Here is a 19,152-nt window from a genome sequence, read left to right as displayed (position 1 = left end):
GGCGGCATACACAGTTGTCGCGGTTGTTTCCGGTTTTGGCATATGATCTAGATTTCAGAATAAAGCATCCGCGACAGGTAAATACAGAAGAAGTGCGTTGGCCTATGTATTTTATGCTGTAGTTGTCGAAATATAGGCGTACAATAGTTTCTATGGCCATGTTTTGTATAAATGTATATTTGCCTTTTGCTGCCTGGGTATTTTTGTGGGCTAAGGTTGTAGGCCCTTGTGTTCAGATTACACTTGTTGTGTGAAAAAGCCGTACCGGAAGCTCTGTGCTGGAGAGAGAGAGAGGAACACATTGAGGTTCTAGAAATCTTCAGGAGGGGATGTGTAAATAAACACACCAGATGAGATAACAGTAAACAACTAACAGATTTCAGATAATAGTACATTTAACCAACTATAGATTAACGTTAGACAATAACAGCAGAACTGTTGTATGCCAGGCAATGAAAACTAAAGTTACACTGAAAAGAAAAAGGATCCTGGACTTGAGAACTCACCGGACTGAGAGTAGCCATTAAAATCTGTAGGCTAAATATGAATCCTGTTGATCGTGGTTCGTCCGTGGCTGGGCTTGTCTCTCTCGCCGATTCTCCCTCACGTTAAGCGGCTGGAAAAATGAGCGCCGCCGGGCTCTCTGGAGCAGGGCTTTCCCAAAGACCTTGATATGAACTCTCTGGTAAGAACGAGTCTGTTATTTAATTCAATGCGTACTCATATATTAGATGTTTATTAAGTTAGCCTGCATGTCCGGATGTGCATCCTTCAAACCTAAACCGCTATGTTCCACTTTCCCCCGACCGATAAAGATGCTCCGCTGGCTCTGCCTGCTTAGCCTGAGCCTTTCTCTGTTGTTTTGGTTTGGATATGTGATGAGACGGGTCGGTCCAGCCACTGCTGTGCAAAGCACCGGGCTCAGGGGCTACATGAAGATCACCCCCGGCAGGATGGACCAGGTGAGAGCCAGGGTTTGGGGTTACACAACAAACAGCTTTCAGAGTTAGTGAGTAAGTAAATTTATTTATATAGCATAGCATTTTCAGAGATAAAAATCGCAAAGTGCTTCACAATAAAATGAGATACAATACACAAAAACATAGAAATACATAGGAAAAACATAAACTAGACAGCCGTAAAATCCAAACAGTCTTAAATTGCTTTTTAAAGAATCAACAGAGCTTCCCACAGCCCAGGTGCCACTGCTTGAAACGAATATGTGAGTCCAAGTCCAAGAAAGTTACAGAGGGAGGGTGCAGCTATGAAGAAGGTTCTCTCGCCAGTGTAGGTTCTGGAGGACTTCTGTAATTGTGGCAGCATAACAATAGAAATTTAACACAAACTTTCTTATCCTGTCCTCTTCCTCAACAGGTCCTGAACATGCACTGCAGCCAGTGTGCCTTAGTCTCCAGCTCAGGTCAGATGCTTGGAGCTGGCGTTGGAGAAGAGATAGACAAGACCGAGTGCGTGATCCGGATGAACAATGCACCCACGCTGGGGTATGAGAAAGATGTAGGGAACCGCACCAGTGTTCGGGTTGTGTCTCACACCAGTGTTCCCCTGTTGGTGAAAAACGAGCTCTACTATTTCCAGCAGTCAGCCGAAACTACGTATGTGTTCTGGGGTCCTGAGAGGAACATGAGGCAAGATGGGAAAGGACGCATCTTCAATACTCTGCTGAAAATAGCAAGGAAGTACCCTAACGTCAGAATCTACGCTGTGACTAGAGAGAAGATCCAGTACTGTGACAAGGTTTTTCAGAATGAAACTGGAAAAAACAGGTATAGTTTGAGTTTAGCATCGCAGTCAAATAAAAAAAAAAAGAAGAAGCTTAATTTCATCAAACCAGCGTAAGAGCTTAACAGAAAAGTAAACAAAGGCAAGAGAATAAAAATTAAGTCTGTAGGACCTATTTCCGTTTCATTAATTGGATATTGGCAACACAAAGTAAGTTAACTTTAAATAAACTGAAACTCCTTTCAAACACATAGCTTAAATATATTAAAAATAATGCTCTGTGTTCATCCTTATTTATTATTCAGTTCAATTCAATAGGGATTTATTGGTATGGGAAACAGACATTGCTAAAGGAAGTGTGGAATAAAAACCTGTACATAAACACAATGATGATATTAATAATACATATATATAAGGAAAATACCATACAAATATAAATAACTGTATATAAACACTGCAACATTTTTTAATTTATGCATGTGTGTTTGTATAATTATCTGTCTCTGTGAGTGTTACGTTTTTTTACCATTCATTTCCATTTGTCACAAAGCTCCCTTCAAAACAAGGTACTTGCGTGTGTACAAGAAATAACAAAATAAAAGCTATTAAACAAAATACACACGCAAACTTTGCTTAGCTATAGAAATAATAATAATATAAACAGCAATGATGTAAGGTGCTAGTTTTTGGTTTTAATTTTGGTCATGTAAGAGTTTTTAAAATGTTTTAACAGATGTTTGGTGTCTCACTCAGAATGAAGACGGGGGCGTTTCTCAGTACTGGTTTCTTCACAATGATTTTGGCAATAGACATGTGTGACAGCATTCATGTTTATGGAATGATCGATGATAACTACTGCAGGTGAGACCCGATTTTATGATCTCCTACTCAAGCTCCAGCTTTTTCACATTTGAGTATCTTAAATAACCTTTACCTACCTCTTGTACTTTACTCCTCCTGTCAGCCGACCCAATCACAATGTTGTTCCTTACCATTACTATGAGGGGAACCGAATTGATGAGTGCAGGATGTACAGGGTCCACGAGCACACGAAGCGTGGGGGCCATCGCTTCATCACTGAGAAGGCCATCTATGCCAGATGGGCCACACAGCACAGGATGGACTTTAAACACCCGTCTTGGAGCTTCTAAAGAAGGAAATATTAAACTGCTGTACAGCGGGAGTCACTTTTATGACTGGTTGGCTTTTGATCCTTTTGCTGAAGATTTGAGTGTTGCCTGACCAGGAAATGTATCAAGTGGAAACCAGCTTTCATTTGACTTTTCTATTTTTATTTTTTTTTTACCAACTCAACAGTTTTCAAGTAGAAAAGGCTCCCATTTGATACCAGCCCACAGTGGATGAAATTATCTACAACCATAAATATAAAATCAGTTTTGTATCTATGCTTAATATAGCCAAGTTTACCAGCATTTAACTGGTAACAGGTGGTGAAGGACCACCCTCAAATATAACTGAATACATCTGTTATGTATAGCCACATGTCAGTATAGATGCTAATTAAGAATAGTAAGCCACCAAACGGAAGCTTTTTTAATGTAGTTATACATGTGCCTTGACTTTCAGTCTTATTCTGCACACTGTTTTATTTTAGGGTGCAGTCTGGCCTGCAGCTACTGTATGCACCTTTACTCTTTGAAATAAGAAGTATATTGTGTGTATGTGTGTATATATATATATGAAAATAGTTTACAAAAATGTACATCAGTTTTCAAGTTTTCAGTCAGTTCAAGTTCACTGATCTCAATTACTTTGTTCAACCATTTTCAGCAGTTAATGGTCATACTGCAGACAACAACAAATGAATTCAACTTCATTCAACTTCAGGCTAATACTTTATTCTTTATAAACTACTTATTGTTATTTTTGAAAAGTTGAATATTACTTACCCTGACTGCAACCAGTTACAGTGTTTAAAGGCTTGAAGTAGTAACTGTAGTAGTAAGCACTTCATTGAACCAAAATGGTCTATGTGAGAGTGCCATTTAACCCAAAGAGTGATTATGCAGTTTACAGTCGTGCTACATCAGTGGTTAAACAGGGGTGATGGAGAACGGTTACATGTATCTATGATGTCATGTGTATACCAACCACAGAGCAGACAGTATTAAAATGTAACTGCAGATCTACTGTCCTTGTACTTGTAGTTTACAGCAGTCCTCTGATATACAGCTTGCAGGTTTAATGCAGATCAGTGGCCAAAAACACAGTATTAAATACAGTGAGAATGATCTTCGGGGTTAATGTGTATTGTTTGTATTTCACTGGAGGGATATGGAGAGCTGCTTCCACTATGTGGCGCCCTAAACCTGTGAAAGAAATCAACAGAAAGTTGTGGTCGAAGGCTAAGAATAGGATCCTTGGTATTTTGTTTTAACTTTTAATGTAATAAGCCCAATATCATACACATTAAAGTTGTTACTTGTCTTCAGACATGTAGTTTAAAATAGTTTACCCTTTAAATTTTGCTGCCTGTTTACAATGAAAAACATAGCGTTGCCTTTTCAGTTACACAATGCTTATTTTGTGACTAATTCCAAAGACTACTAATAGTATTTGCACTACTGAGCAAACTACTGTGTCAAAGTATTTTACTGGATATTTCAGACATGGATTGTTTGAATTAAAACATATTATTCATGACTTTGGGGTAACCATAAATAGTGGACTATGTGGTGAAATGTGCAAAGTAAAATCTTGTATGTAAACTTGACCAATTGGTCAACATGAATAAATATGCTGTCAAATACAGTCTGCTTGTGTGTTTGCTGACTTTGTGTAGACAAATGGACTTTACCTCTGAACCAGCTGACTTGTATCTACACATGGAAATTCATTTTAAAGGCTCTAAGCAGATCGACCAACACGTGTGTTTTCACTGATTAGATTTCTTCCCTGGACAGTGGGTGTGTACATGCTTGATATACTTGATTTTTTATCACACACTCTAGTAAGGACTACACTTTTTATTTTCAAATGAATGGTATTGTCTATATATTTTATACATATAGCCTACCCCAAATTGTTTTTATTTTAAAATTACATTAATTCACCAATCAATTATGATGTAACTGAGGTATTTGAATGGGGTTTTAAAGGGATGATTTATGGATAAATAAATCAGTTTTAATATGAGGTATTTTTAATGGATTATTTGCACCACAGGGCTTTAAAATGGTAAAAAATCACCTAAAATTCAATTAAGAAAATGAAAATTCAGACATGACTTTTAAGCTCTCTGGTAAACTTTACATGGTTTTGACCCCTCAAAAGCCCTCTATGCAGACAATCCATTCCAAACTCCTTAATATGTATCAATCCACAAATTTGTCAATTGATGAACTCTATTTGGGGTTAACCTTTTAAGATTCAAATTAAGAGGCGCCTGTAATGTTATTTTGTACATTTATACATCAATATATAACCCCTTCATATACAACCAAATTTCAATTTCGAGTGTAAAGCGGTCAGACGGCCCACATCTCACATTATAAACCGTGCTGCAGTGAGAGACGTGGTGATGACGTCAGCAAGTGGTGCAGGAAGATGGGAGACGAGAGAGACGAGGGGGACATCACCAGGACCGCAAAGGCGATGTAACGGTAAACCAGATTAACACTGGTCTTAATTAAGACACTTTGACATGTCATGACAGTTAATACGGGATATCAGATTGATTGTTTTAAAAAAAAAAAGAAGGTCAGTAGCCCGTATGTACGTCAACAATGGACTGCAAACAGCTGCGTAGGATGGTATTTTTAAAAAATCTAAAAAACATTTTATTCTCTTGTATGTCTATGGCGTTAGGTAAATATTAGATCAAATAATAATAGCTAAGCTGTGACACTGTCATTAGCAGATTTCTTTATCTATTTAAGTTATCAATAACTGTAAATAGCCTATGTGTTGAAGAAACACCGTTGTCCTTACTGACACGTAAACATCTCGGCTACCAGAATTTAAATAGCCTATAATGTTTGGTATCATCTGGAAAGGAGTGCCAGAAAACGATCAGAGATGGATTTCAATGTGCAGTTTTTTTTGTCTTTCTTCCTGTCAGATATGATGACAGACGGCTACCGCCAGTGTGTTGGTACACAGCGTGATCAGAAAGCATGGGGCTCAAACTCGGTGGCAAGGTAAGACAGGGTGCGGTACCCAGATCTCTTGCAATTCATCACCATCAGCAGCTTTAGTGCAAAGAGTATTGCATCCATGCAAGTATTATCAATGTCAATACAGGTGGTGGAGGTCCTATGTATTCAGATCACTTAACTTAAGTAAAAGTATTAATACCACGCTGCATAAATACTAGTCCTGCATAGAAAGTATATCAAGAAGATGAACTTTAAGTATCAAAAGTAAAAGTATGCTGTCACTCAGTGGCTATTATACACAATATCATTCGATTACTCATAAATGAAGGTGTAAGCGGCATTTTACTGTTGTGTTTACTGTGGTAAAAGTGGAGCTAATTTTGAAATAAGATTCATTAATGATTAATCTGCTGATTTTTTTTTTTTTAATTTGTAAAACATCAGAACATAATGAGAAATGCCTTCACACTCACCCAGAGTGACATTTGACATGTTTGCATGAAAAATTTGTTAAATGATTAATCAGTTATCAAAAACTGTTGCAGATAAAACTTTTGTTGGTCATCTAAATTGATTAATTTTATGTACTACTGAGTAGTTTCATTCTTAATGCATCATAGCTTAAAGAATCCTCATACATTTTGTATGCAAATGTTGGAAATTATAATATAAAGGGTGACAATTCAGCAAACCATTATGAGAGTGACTTGAGGCTGAGTCTCTGCATAGGCCTATGTTAATCATAACTTTGTTGTTTGGTGTCTGAATGTAGTTTCTTACTGGTTCCGACAGATTTTTTATGCATTCATTTACAAGCACTACAAAAAAGGATGTGGTCTAGAATGTGTGGGAAAGAATGATTCTTGATGTTACAGCAACAGTGATCAAAGTGTTGAAGTGTGTCACCCCTCAGAAAGTCCCAAACATACACACTCACAGACATACATACACAACAGGATGTTGTGACACACGTACATGTACACATAACAGCTAAGTAAGGTACACACACAGACACACACAGACAGATTATGAGGGTTTGTTTTGAGGTATAAAAGTCCTGTGCCAAGTTTGATGTTCAGTTGTAACATTGTTGTGATCTGTCATATTGCATTAGAATTATCCAAGTGGCATGTGGACCCTATCTGCATCTCATCCTTGTGTTTTGTTTGTGTAGTTTGACCCAAAGTTTCAAGTTTAGGTCTATCGACTACCTAGAAAAACCTTCCACACAAAGTCTAAATAACTGATAATGCAGTAGGGTAAATAGTACATTCATTATCTCTGAAATGTAGAGGGGTATAAGTATTAAGTGGCAAAAAATGGAAATACTCAAGTGAACTACAAGTACTTTAAATTTGTAAAATGAATGTAACATAACTACATTTCATCACTGTTTACATTGCAGGGACAACAGAGCCACAGGATGGTGATCTTGGCGGCCCTCTTCGTCCTCATGACACTCCTCATCCTGTATGGCTCCAACAATGTCATCGATGAAGTATATGCTCCCTTCCACGTGGCCACAAATCATGCGCTCAGGACCACAGATTTGAAGAAGTGGGCTGGAAGAGAGGGTTATGTGCCCGTTTATGGAAACAAGGTACTTTATAGGTTCTACACAAACTTCATTAAACTTTCATGATGAAGAAAACCGCATATGTTTGGATTGCTGGATGTCAATGTAACTCATGGAGTGATTTGTATACTAGTTTGCAGTTGATTTGATTAACTGTAAATATCAGGGGGCATGGCGAAGGGTGCAGAAGTGAAATGTTTTCTTTTGCTGCTGCACTCGGAAAAAGAGGAAGTGCGCTGAAAGTGTGAACTTACTTACAGTTGCTGGTCATATAATTAGAACCGATACAAAAAAAGGATTTTTAGAAATGTTGGCCAACTGAAAAGTATGAACATGAAAAGTATGAGCATGTACAGCACTCAGTACTTAGTTGGGGCTCCTTTTGCCTGAATTACTGCAGCAATGCGGCGTGGCATTCTAATTATATGACCAGCACCTGTACAGTCAGTACTCTAAATTTAACAGGCATGTGAACACTACAGAATATTCTCAGTAGTGTTGCCATGTCTGTTAACTCAGCTACTTAACTCAGTTATTTAAACGCTGCATAACAAGTGGCACTGTGGTGGTTTGAGCTAAATTCTAAGCAGGGTTAACTGTCTTTGCCATCTTAGTTTAGTGTGTTAGCATGTAAACATTTGCTAATTAGCACTAAGTACACTGAACAAAATTATAAACGACATTTATAAACGCAATACTTTTGTTTTTGCCCCCATACATCAACTCAAAGATCTAAGACTTTCTCTATGTACACAAATTCTCTCAAATATTGTTCACAAACGTGTCAAAATCTATTTTAGTGAGCACTTCTCCTTTGCAGAGATAATCCATCCACCTCACAGGTATGGCACATCAAGATGCTTATCAGACAGCATGGGTATTGCACAGGTGTGCCTTAGGCTGGCCAGAATAAAAGGCCACTCAAAAATGCAGTTTCACTGTATTGGGGGGATCCGGAAACCAGTATCTGGTCTGACCAACATTTGCCTGCCGCAGTGCAACACATCTCCTTCGCATAGAGTTGATCAGGTTGTTGATTGTGGCCTGTGGAATGTTGGTCCACTCCTCTTCAATGGCTTTGCGTAGTTGCAGTCAGGTCGAGACCCTGATGAGGACAAAGCATGCAGATGAGCTTCCCTGAGACGGTTTCTGACAGTTTGTGCAGAGACCGTTGGTTATGCAAAGCGATTGTGAGGCTGGTTGGATGTACTGTCAATTCTCTGAAACGCATTTGGAGACGGCTTATGTTAGAGAAATGAACATTCAATTCAGAGGCAACAGCTCTGGTGGACATTCCTGTAGTCAGCATGCCAATTGCACGCTCCCTCAAAACTTGCAGCATCTGTGGTATTGTGCTGTGTGATGGAACTGCACATTTTTGAGTGGCCTTTTATTGTGGCCAGCCAAAGGCACACCTGTGCAATACCCATGCTGTCTGATCAGCATCTTGATGATGGGAATGTTATTAGGCTTGCAGGTATTTAGCCATAAACCAAAGTATTGAACAAATTAAAATGTTGACCTGCCATGGGCACTGGATGTGTACCAATCATTTAAATCCAGCCAAAGAACCAACCATTTCAACCTCATGGTATTTTTTAATACATTCACTTACAAAGTTTCATGTTGTCTTTTCTTTTCAGAATATGACCCTACGCTGTCATAACTGTGCACTGGTGACGAGCTCCAGCCACGTCCTGGGTACTGGAGCAGGAGCAGAGATTGACCGTACGGAGTGTGTGATTCGTATGAATGACGCCCCAACGATGGGGTACGAGACTGACGTGGGGAACCAGACCTCTCTGAGGGTCGTAGCCCACTCTAGTGTGTTCAGGGTGGTCCGGAGGCCTAATGAGTTCCTACAACGGCCAGACAGCAACCCTGTGATTATCTTCTGGGGACCCCCAAACAAGATTGGGAAGGAGGCCAAAGGAACCTTGTACAGATTGATCCAGAGAGTCAGCATGACCTACACCAACTTGTCTTGTTTCAGTATCACAGCCAGCAAGATGCGCAGATTTGACAATCTGTTTCACAGGGAGACAGGACGAGATAGGTGAGTTTTTTTAGGGAGTTACTGTAACGTCAGTCATATCTTATTGTGCATTAGCCCCAAATTGGGTAAATGTAACTTTCACAAACTATGTTTTACATTTTCGTTTTTTCTGCTCAGACAAAAATCTCACTCATGGTTGAGCACAGGCTGGTTCACCATGGTTATAGCCATCGAGATATGTGATAATATCAAAGTGTATGGGATGGTTCCACCCAACCACTGTGGGTAAGTATAATGATTGCACTAATCATCTTACGTAGACTCTTTGAGACACTATCAACTCCTTAGTTGTCACATTAAAAGTCACAGATAAACAAGCTCTTAAACTAATCATTAATAAATCATTCTTTTTTTCTAGTAAAAAAACTGGATCCAAAAAGATGCCCTACCACTACTACAAGCCCAGGGGACCTGAAGAATGTTTAACATACATACAGAATGAGGGCGGCCGAAGAGGGAACCACCATCGCTTTATTACAGAGAAACACGTGTTTGCACGCTGGGCAAAGCAGTACAACATCACCTTCATTCATCCCACTTGGTGAAAAGTCTTTAGTGAAAACCACAAAGAGATCTCTGCACGCACAGGAGCCTGATTGAGTGCTATGGGCTTCTTTCTAACTTCCCCGAATGAGCCTTTGAAATAGCCACATGATGAATGACAGCTACTTTCAGGAAGCGCCACGAGGATGATAAAGCTTTTGGAAAAACCATTATTGGACCAAATGACTGGATGTCTGGGAATGTTTTCTGTCGCGCAAAGAGGAGAATCTCAGTTTTGAGAGGTTCCTGAAAACACTCGGCCATCTGACAAGAATTGTATTGACAATTATGTAAATAGAAAAGAAAATGAATTTAAAGATTAATTTTTACATGTTTATAATATTTTTGTTATTCTGTATTGGAAATGCACTTATGTTTCCCATGTTTGGGGGGGGGGGTCATATCCGCCAGCATTCTTATTAGATATGACCAAGTGGCCTACAAAACCCTATATTCTGTCAGATTGCCATTATACAGAGATTATATTCTACAGTAAGTGCAGTCAGATTCAGCAGACCACAAATGCAGTCTAAATCAATCACATCAAGTTTATTGTCACATTCACAGTCATACACAGTACAATGTCTAATGAAATGAAATCTTTGCATTAATCTGATCCTAAGTATTAGACCCAACTCTAGTTCTATAGACACTGGTCAAGAGCATGACTGGAGAATCAACTTAATATACCGGTACATGTTTTTGATGTCTACAATGTACATTTGAGCTCCACAATGCAATATGTGAGTAATGGGGCTGGGCAACATTTGAAATTTTATGAAAGCAGTGCCTGAACTGATACCAAAAGCATGCTTTTCCCAATATCTTGGCTTGAATAATATCACGATTTCCACATACACTTTCATTCAAAAAAATTTGCCAAAAGCATCAGTGTTTATCTTTACGTCGGTAAAACTAAATAAGTGTCTAAAATTGGCAAAATGGTGATTTAAATTAAGAGGTGTCAGTTGTATACTCGAGTTTACAACCGACATCAGTGAGAGAACAGTCTGACCAAGGATTCAATGCCATCCTACTTAAATTGACTCTTGTAAAGCACTTTGTGACCTTTCTCTAGGAAGTGCTTTACAAAAATAAACTTGGCGTACTTTCTGTACTTGGTGCTACAGATGCATTATAATCTGGATTTAAACAAAAGTAAGGTTTTGAGGCTCACAATCCAGCCCTGGGTAACCTATGTCATTGTCCTAGATCACTAGGAGGATGGAGCATCTAGGTGCCTTCAATTTAAGGAATTTCATCTGTGTTGATTCAACAGCGTTAAATAATTACAACCCTGTTGGTGTGTCAGTATTTCTCATTTGCAATTACTGGACACATTCAGATTGCACAAGTTTTGTGGCACCAAATGTATCCTAGAGATCCACATTTGCACATTACACAGAAGTTCTTTAAAGTCTGTTCATCCCAAACAAGTGATTTACCCTCAATTTGATATTACTACTGCATTGTAAACTTTTTGCTGCACTAGATGTTGATTTTAATGTTAGAGACTATGAACGTACAAACTGCCTCATGAACTTAAAACTTTTTTTAGTATTTTTTTTTTTTTAACCTCAGTGGCATTCCAGCGCATGCATCTTAAGTTCAAATAGTCAACAGAATGCATCATGGTAGTGTTATGATATGTATCAGTATGTTGCTCTCAGTGTGATTAAATTAAAAGTGAAATTGCAATTTTAAATTTAAAATGTGAAGCAGAGAAGGGTGTAATTTCATAAACTGTTTTGCCTTGTGGAAATAATTAACCTGTGGACATAATGTGTAAGAATATTGATCTTAAGGCCCTGCTGCTTCACTTTACACGCAAATGTGCTTCATTAGTCATGATCAGAAGTTTCTAAAAATTTGACCATTAAATTTATACCAATGAGGGTAGAATAAGTTTCAGTGACTACCTGTGAATAAAACTCAACAGCACCACCAACTACAGGCTCCAAAATTACCAAAACGTTGACTCAGCACCTCTCTAAAACAGTTTCAACAGAAGCTGAACATAGTAACCTTCGTGAAGGTAGGATTTATTGCAGGACTGTTGCATCAGACTGCATTAGTTTCCGTTAGGTGTTCTAGCAATCTGGAAACTGAGTGCATATCACTCTTATCCACAATAACACACAGGTGCCTCACAAATAACCTAGAAGAATACTGCAAGCCTCATTTAAATCTGGCATTAAAATAAATCTGGGCCTGGCTTATATGATGGAAAATAAAATTTAGGTAGATGCATGCAGCATGCATGGTGACTGGAAAGTGATTGCACCCACAACACAAACTGAGAGCTGTAAAGGCTTGTAATCTACAAACGTTACTAGAAGCAGGTGGGCGACTTTCTCTTAATGCAGGAAAGTGTTTGATCTCCTCGCTCAGAAACTTGAAGCTGAGTGTGGAGTTCTTTGATGAAAATTTAACTCAGAAGTTCAGTGCCAAATGTTTTGTCCTTGTTGTTCTGGTACTTTTAATCAAAAAACTAATTACATGCTTTGAAAAATACAGTCAGTGAGTCAGTTCAAGCCCGTGGATAGTATTTGTATTTAAATATGTACAATTTGTTGAGCCATTCAAAAACAAAAGACATACAGACTTAACATTTTACAGGTATCTAACAGTTCAATGCATTGATGTGTGTAATGTGATGTTTGAGGTTTTAGTTGTTTTAACAGTAAGTAACGCTAAAAGGTTGATTATGGAATTTGGAAGATGACAAAATGTCTGCCAGCATGTCTCTGTTTACTTTCCTCCATCACTAACTCTTTAATAAACCATTGGAAATGTCTGAAAAGGCAGCTGTGATCTTCGGTCTCAGCCCTGCCATGGAAACTAAGATGGCCTCCTGTTGAAAAGAAAAAAGAAAAAAGAAAAAAGTAAAATTACTCCCCCGCATTGGTGAGCCGAACAGAAAGTCATTTCCTTATGAACAAAGAATGTACATTTATCTAGTCAAGCAATGTTTTGTGGTTTGACAAATATGTCATCTAATATGCCCTCACCTCTGTGCGAATGGTCCTGCTGCCCTGACCCGGGCATGTGTTGAGGTAAAGGTCAAATAAAACACGGGGGTCAGTCACGTCCAGGTTTTGGTCGGTATCTACACTGGCCTCCAATCCCTGAAGACCTCCAAAAACTACCAAAAGATGCCTAAATGAGAAGGAGAGTTTAAATTAATAAAACAAAATGAGAAAATACCATTCATTTTATAAGAGTAAGAGTCTATAGCCATGCTAGCAGCTCTGTGAGGCTGTATTTAGGCACAGCAGTGCTTTGAGCTAGATGCTAACCTTTATTTAAACTGGGAAGGCCATTGAGAGAAAGATCTCTTTTACAAGATGCCCTGATTAAGAACATATTAAATAAAAGCATAGGAAAGTTACAGACAACAAATGATGCAACAAACAGGCCAAGGACATAAAGAGACAACACCGATTCAACATTCACACTGCTCTGTCAGTCAAAAGAGACTTAAATTGATTAAAAGGAATAAGCTTGTCTAATTTTACAACCTTCTGCAGATTGCTCCACTTGAAAGAGTCAGTTTCCACATTTCAGTACTCAGGTTTAAATGCAGTCATGTTTAGCTAAACACCTTAGTTTAGAAATTGGTCGATAATTATTTAGCTCATTGGATTGACCTCTTTTGCAATGGTAGGACGTAGGGTGTCTTACAAAGCTCAGGAATGCCTTCTGTTACCACAGTCAGATTAAAAATATAAGTTAAGCATTCGACTACAAATGGAGCTGCTAATATAACATATAAGTATAATATATAATATATACTAAGCGCTCTTTTTTTTGGATCAATATAAGCAAGAGCATTAAGCACTTAAATTTTTTCTCCAAATTTGGGTCACAGTCTCCAGAGCTGCAAGTGGTGTCACTGAACAGTGAATTGCGATCAGGTTATTCAAATCAACGCTCCTGTGACTAGCCCAGTGATAGTTAAGCCGGCTATCACTCATTACTAATGGAGTATAAAAACCAAGGGGACAGTCATTAAAATGGATCAGACTCACAGAGTGTCAGTTGCTAAAATGTTGAATAGACAAGCCACATGTGACAGGAGCCATTATTGAATAGATCGGGGCACTTCAGGAAAGCAGCAAAAATGTCAACAAACACCTTAAGAATCACAGTATCGCTTGACTTACAATGACTATGCCAACATGCCTGATGTTTAGCATGTTTAACTATATCCACCATTTCAGTTTAGTGTTTTAGCAAGGTAACATTTGCTAATTAGCAGTCAAGGCAAAGTACAGCTAAGGCTGATGGTAATGTAATTAGTTTAGCAGGTATTTGGCACATACATTCAATCTCATTTCAATTCTGGTAGTTGATGAGCCATTTTATTAAAACCACAAATGTCAACATCATGGTGGAACCAGAGGAAAAGTCAGGGAAAACGTTAAAGTTAACAGGATTAATCATCTGGGGACCATGAATGTCTGAACAAAATGTCATGGCAATCTCCAATAGAAATATTTCAGTTTGGACCAAAGTGGAACGACCGACAGACCAACACCGCCATGCCGCTAGCATAGCTAATAAAAAAAAGTTCTCCGACTTCCCCTAACATCTTATTGGTTCTGAACCTACTTGAATGGTGACAGTGTCGTTTGGTCCATGTTGCTGCCCCTCTCTGATGTGCCAATAGTCAGATCGTATCCTTCTTTATATGGACTTTCTGTGAAAACTGCACCTGTATTAAAAAACCAACAGCAAGTGAGGATAAAGCAGTCATAGCAGGGCCAAGGCTGTTATTACAAATACATTTTGAGCATATGTTTGAGTAATAGGAGTGTATTGTGAGCATTGGGAACGTACTGAGGCAAGATGCCAGGCGGACACTGTAACCCCAGTAGAGACCTCCTTCAGTCCTGGGCATGTGAGGAGCCACCACCACACCTTTACATACTTTGCTCTCTGAGGATGATGGACACACGCACACACACGGAACTGATGTACAAATTTTTTTCTCAGAAGAAAAAATTTTAAAAAATAAACACACACACACACACACACACCAAACACACACACACACACACACACACACACACACACACACACACACCTTGATTCTGTCTCTGATTGAGCTGTACTGTGACTCGAAGTCCAGACTGCAGCTGTTTATCAATGCGAACATCCTGCGGGAGTGCGTGGACATAATTCAGTCTATTAGAGCTGAAATGAATCATCGTGCAACAGTATAATTATCAGAAACAATTTTGGTAATTCATTAAATGTTTGGGTAATTTTTTTAAGCAAAAAAACACAATATAAAGAATATATTTGGGTTTGGACTGTTGGTTGGACAAAACAACACACATTTTAATGGGCATGTTTCACTATTTGACATTTTATAATCGATTCATCTAGAGAATACCTGGAAGATTAATCAGGATGAAAATAATTGTTAGATGCAGACCTACAGTTCGTATTGCCTTGTAAATGCCAACAATATCTACGATCATAGTGTTCACATCAGATGGTGACAGTAACAGTTACTGGGACATGCTCACCTTTCTCATTCCACAGTTGACTAATGAGCCTTTTCCTTGTTTAGTCGGCCGGTCGAGGACTATTCCTTCCCGGTATTCTGATTCATCGTCTATCCTCATGTGGTGAGGACTGTCTAAAGGGTTAAGCAAACCTGGTAGAAAAAAAACCCACCAATAACTTGTGAAAATGTATCTTCTTTTGCTTTCATTTAAGGGTTTGTTTATACCTGGTATTATAATGTAATCTATACATAGATATCAGGTATCTAGTGTGCCATCAGGTCAGCCGCCAAAGCTCCTGGCAACTCTCATTTTCCACCTTATTCTGATGTTGCTTTCTTTCATTCATGAGGCAGGGCTTTAAATGTTTCTGTCGATGTCGACGTCTCATTTTTGCCCTTTCTTGTTTCAACTCAATGCAACATCAACATTTCCTAATCAAACTTACTGGACATGTAGTCTTTGTTATGTTGGAAACAAATAAACTATAAAACACTTGTTGTTAATGGTCATTTCCATGGAGAAATCAAGAGTTTTGTATAATTTCATAAGGCGGACTAATAATTTTGGCCTCAATTGTACAGCTCAACAAGAAAATTAAAGTTACTTTGAAACTGTTTAGTGCCCGATAAACATATTTTTTAGATTCAGTGTACACTTTCTGTGGATATCATTATATGTCATCGATAATACACTCCCCATACAATTGCTTAGAAATTATAGAAAAAATAATTAATAGGTAATTTGAGGAGGAGGAAATGAAATTTGATTATTACCTGCATACTGTAAATCTTGGTGCTTTGGGAAAAACCACTTGCGCAGATACCTAGTGGAGAAGATAAACTGTAATCACAATCTGATAAAACGGGATTGATACTGGTGATCAGAATACATTTACTACTTACTGTGGACATTCCAGGTACTGAAGTATTCTGGCAAGCTGAATACAAGCATGCCCTTTCTTCCCAACACCTTTAAATTCTCCTTCAACGCTTCTGTGAGACAAAAAAAAAAGATGCAAATCTTTTCTATAGGTTTCTGGTGGTTTAGGGAGTGCTTTACTAATTAATTGTACCTTCTCAGTTAACTTACTTCACATCTTCCCCTTGTTCGTCAAACACAACAATCTCATCAACACAGAACACGACACAGGCTCGGGCGATCTGTCCGGCCAGGTATGTACGAAGTTCAGTGGACTGAGCGTTATCCAGGACAGAACCTGGCAGGGCCACACTCACTGTGTAAGCCCGACCTAAGAGATATATATTGATCACACATTACAGCACTCTATACACAGGTTTGTGGGCTAAAAGCAAACCATGACATGATAATAAAGGTTACCTTTTTTGTTTTGGCCTTGTTCAAGTTTCTCTCTCTCCGTGGCCTCTTGCCGCTTCTGCTTTTCCAACTGTTTGATCAGCTTGGCCTCTTTCTTTTGCTTATTAGCCTCCTTTACTGTTATTGAGGAAGAATCAATGACATTGATAAGAAAATGACATATACACAGAGTAGGTAGACAGAGTGGAGATATCCAAATTGATGGTCGAAGGCAGGGGTCCTGAACCCTTTTGGCTCGTGACCCCTTAAAATGAGGCAATATCCAGTTTATCAGCAACTCAAACAAAGCATGATTTTTACTCCACAGTAAAATAAAAATAAACATGGTTTATGTAACATAAGTGTATTTTTTTCTGATTCCTTTAATCATCTACCAATCCCCTTCTTATTTTCCTGAAGCCCCGTCCTGTCCTCAATGGTGATTTTAAACTCCATTCGTGCCCTGTCTCATGTACTATGTTTCTTAAAGTCTCCGTCCCTACATTATATTAACTACAATGCATGATGTGTTCTACATTGTCCAGTGTTACACCACTGACATAGATCTGATTGACTGTGCTGCGCACCGCATGACTGACAGGATGTCTGCACTTCTCTACCATCAGCCACTATCGTGCTCACAGTTTTGAACAAACAGGTTAAGGCCGCGACCAGCGAACATGAAACTAGAATTAGACTCTGTATTGACTGCTGCTTATTTGTTTTGCATTATTGGCTTTTTGATGCATCCTCCAATTAGTACAGCGCTACATGTTACATATTACATGATAATATGCTTCCTACTGTGTGCCGGCGGCCATCAGTGCGTAAAATAATAACAACACTTAAATATTATACCTACCATAAAGGGTGAAATTGCGTCTCTCCTTGAGCAATAGTCTTTGGTGGCATTTTTCACGCTATTGAAACTCAAACTTTGTTGCAATATCGCAGACATCTGGGGCAAGTTGTGGACTGCTGTGTGTGTGGGCATGAGATGAGGCTCCACACTGCTGCCACACTGGTCGGTGTGGTCGCTGCCACTAGGGGCGCTAAAGATAGAGGTCGCTGCCACACTGACCACTGGTTGCAGTCGGTTATATCTACTGTATCATAATTCTACAGTAATAGCCTACATCTATCTATCTTTAGTCCTTGCCTATAACAAGGCCTGTGTTATCACCTGTGAATGAAAGTGTGTACATCTTTCTAGATCACAATACTTTGTAAAATATACTATATTATCGATAATGCCTCTTATGAATGCACTGTAGGCCTACAGTATATTGCAGCTTGTGTGGTTGTAGCCAATCTACAGTAGGCTAATACATCCATCTAGATCCTAATACTTTGATAAATATAGCCTACAATATTATCGATTATTCCTATATTCTTATTGTTGCACTGTATATTGCAGTTTGTGTGGTTAACCTGCAGTAATAAATCTCAGTATAATAAAACCTACAGTAATAAAAAACCACAGAATTGGCTATAACCCATGCTGAAAGAAAAGGTGTAAAAAATATATACATGGTTTTATGTAATGCTAGATGTATCTAGAGATCCAATGGGGGTCCTGACCGCTAAATTGCGAACCACTGGTCTAAGAACAGAGACGCACTATCAGCTCAACAGAGTGTAAAAGCCCTTTGGGTCAAATTTTTGATTTGTGGCAATACAAATAAACTGGACTATTTCAAACCCTGTCCATTTAATAAATAAAATCCAGCTGTGATACTTGAGTGCTGGAGCTAAATTGACAACTGTTAAATGTTTTGACACTGACTTAAGTTACAAATCACCATAAATTCTACATTAATGCGATGGCAAAACACATGCTGAAACACCGCATGAAATACTCAGATATTACAATACTGTAACGTTAAAAACAAACATTCATTCCCGAACAAAGACATTTTAACACTTTACTTTTGCGTTGTAGCGCTTAAAAGATGTTACTGTAACTTGTGTATCAAACCAAACTGTGACGTTAGGTGAAGGCTGTTCGCTAAATGTAGTTAACGTTAGCTAAGTTAGCTGTTTACTCACGTTCTGCTTTCCTTTTCTTCCAGTCCACCCTGTCCCCTGCCTGTAGAAATCCAGAAACAAATTACAGACGTAGAGAAAGTTTAAAGTCATTTTTATTTAAAATAATAGTGTAACAGTACCTCAGAGGGCATAGTTTTGGGTCTTTTCACCGCAACGCCAGCAGACATTTTCACACACACCAACACGTGAAGTTATTTATTTCCGGGTTACAATCCTTTCAAAATAAGGTAGTTTTCT

General features: G+C 38.6%; 3 protein-coding genes across 3 annotated transcripts; 2 read left to right on the top strand and 1 right to left on the bottom strand.

Annotated features, from left to right (window-relative positions):
- The first annotated feature begins 129 nt into the window (after positions 1-129).
- Positions 130-4,512, top strand: st6galnac4 (ST6 (alpha-N-acetyl-neuraminyl-2,3-beta-galactosyl-1,3)-N-acetylgalactosaminide alpha-2,6-sialyltransferase 4). Its single transcript, XM_046067681.1, has 5 exons — positions 130-685; positions 816-962; positions 1,375-1,784; positions 2,494-2,601; positions 2,705-4,512. Exons 1-5 carry the CDS (start codon positions 674-676, stop codon positions 2,889-2,891), a joined length of 864 nt encoding a protein of 287 aa, XP_045923637.1. The 5' UTR covers positions 130-673; the 3' UTR covers positions 2,892-4,512.
- Positions 4,513-5,308: 796 nt separating this feature from the next.
- On the top strand, positions 5,309-11,935 carry st6galnac6 (ST6 (alpha-N-acetyl-neuraminyl-2,3-beta-galactosyl-1,3)-N-acetylgalactosaminide alpha-2,6-sialyltransferase 6). Its single transcript, XM_046066599.1, has 6 exons — positions 5,309-5,363; positions 5,822-5,900; positions 7,264-7,458; positions 9,078-9,490; positions 9,608-9,715; positions 9,849-11,935. Exons 2-6 carry the CDS (start codon positions 5,877-5,879, stop codon positions 10,033-10,035), a joined length of 927 nt encoding a protein of 308 aa, XP_045922555.1. The 5' UTR covers positions 5,309-5,363; positions 5,822-5,876; the 3' UTR covers positions 10,036-11,935.
- On the bottom strand, positions 10,564-19,152 carry spout1 (SPOUT domain containing methyltransferase 1). Its single transcript, XM_046066598.1, has 12 exons — positions 19,035-19,152; positions 18,916-18,955; positions 16,891-17,004; positions 16,642-16,801; positions 16,455-16,544; positions 16,326-16,375; positions 15,571-15,701; positions 15,123-15,195; positions 14,876-14,974; positions 14,648-14,750; positions 13,045-13,192; positions 10,564-12,887 (listed from the first exon to the last, which is right to left on the bottom strand). Exons 1-12 carry the CDS (start codon positions 19,080-19,082, stop codon positions 12,801-12,803), a joined length of 1,143 nt encoding a protein of 380 aa, XP_045922554.1. The 5' UTR covers positions 19,083-19,152; the 3' UTR covers positions 10,564-12,800.

This window comes from Micropterus dolomieu, linkage group LG13 (assembly GCF_021292245.1).
Source record: "Micropterus dolomieu isolate WLL.071019.BEF.003 ecotype Adirondacks linkage group LG13, ASM2129224v1, whole genome shotgun sequence".
Classification (NCBI taxonomy): Eukaryota; Metazoa; Chordata; class Actinopteri; order Centrarchiformes; family Centrarchidae; genus Micropterus; species Micropterus dolomieu.
The sequence above is the reverse complement of the archived record's forward strand: the minus strand, read 5'-3'. Positions and strand labels throughout refer to the sequence as shown.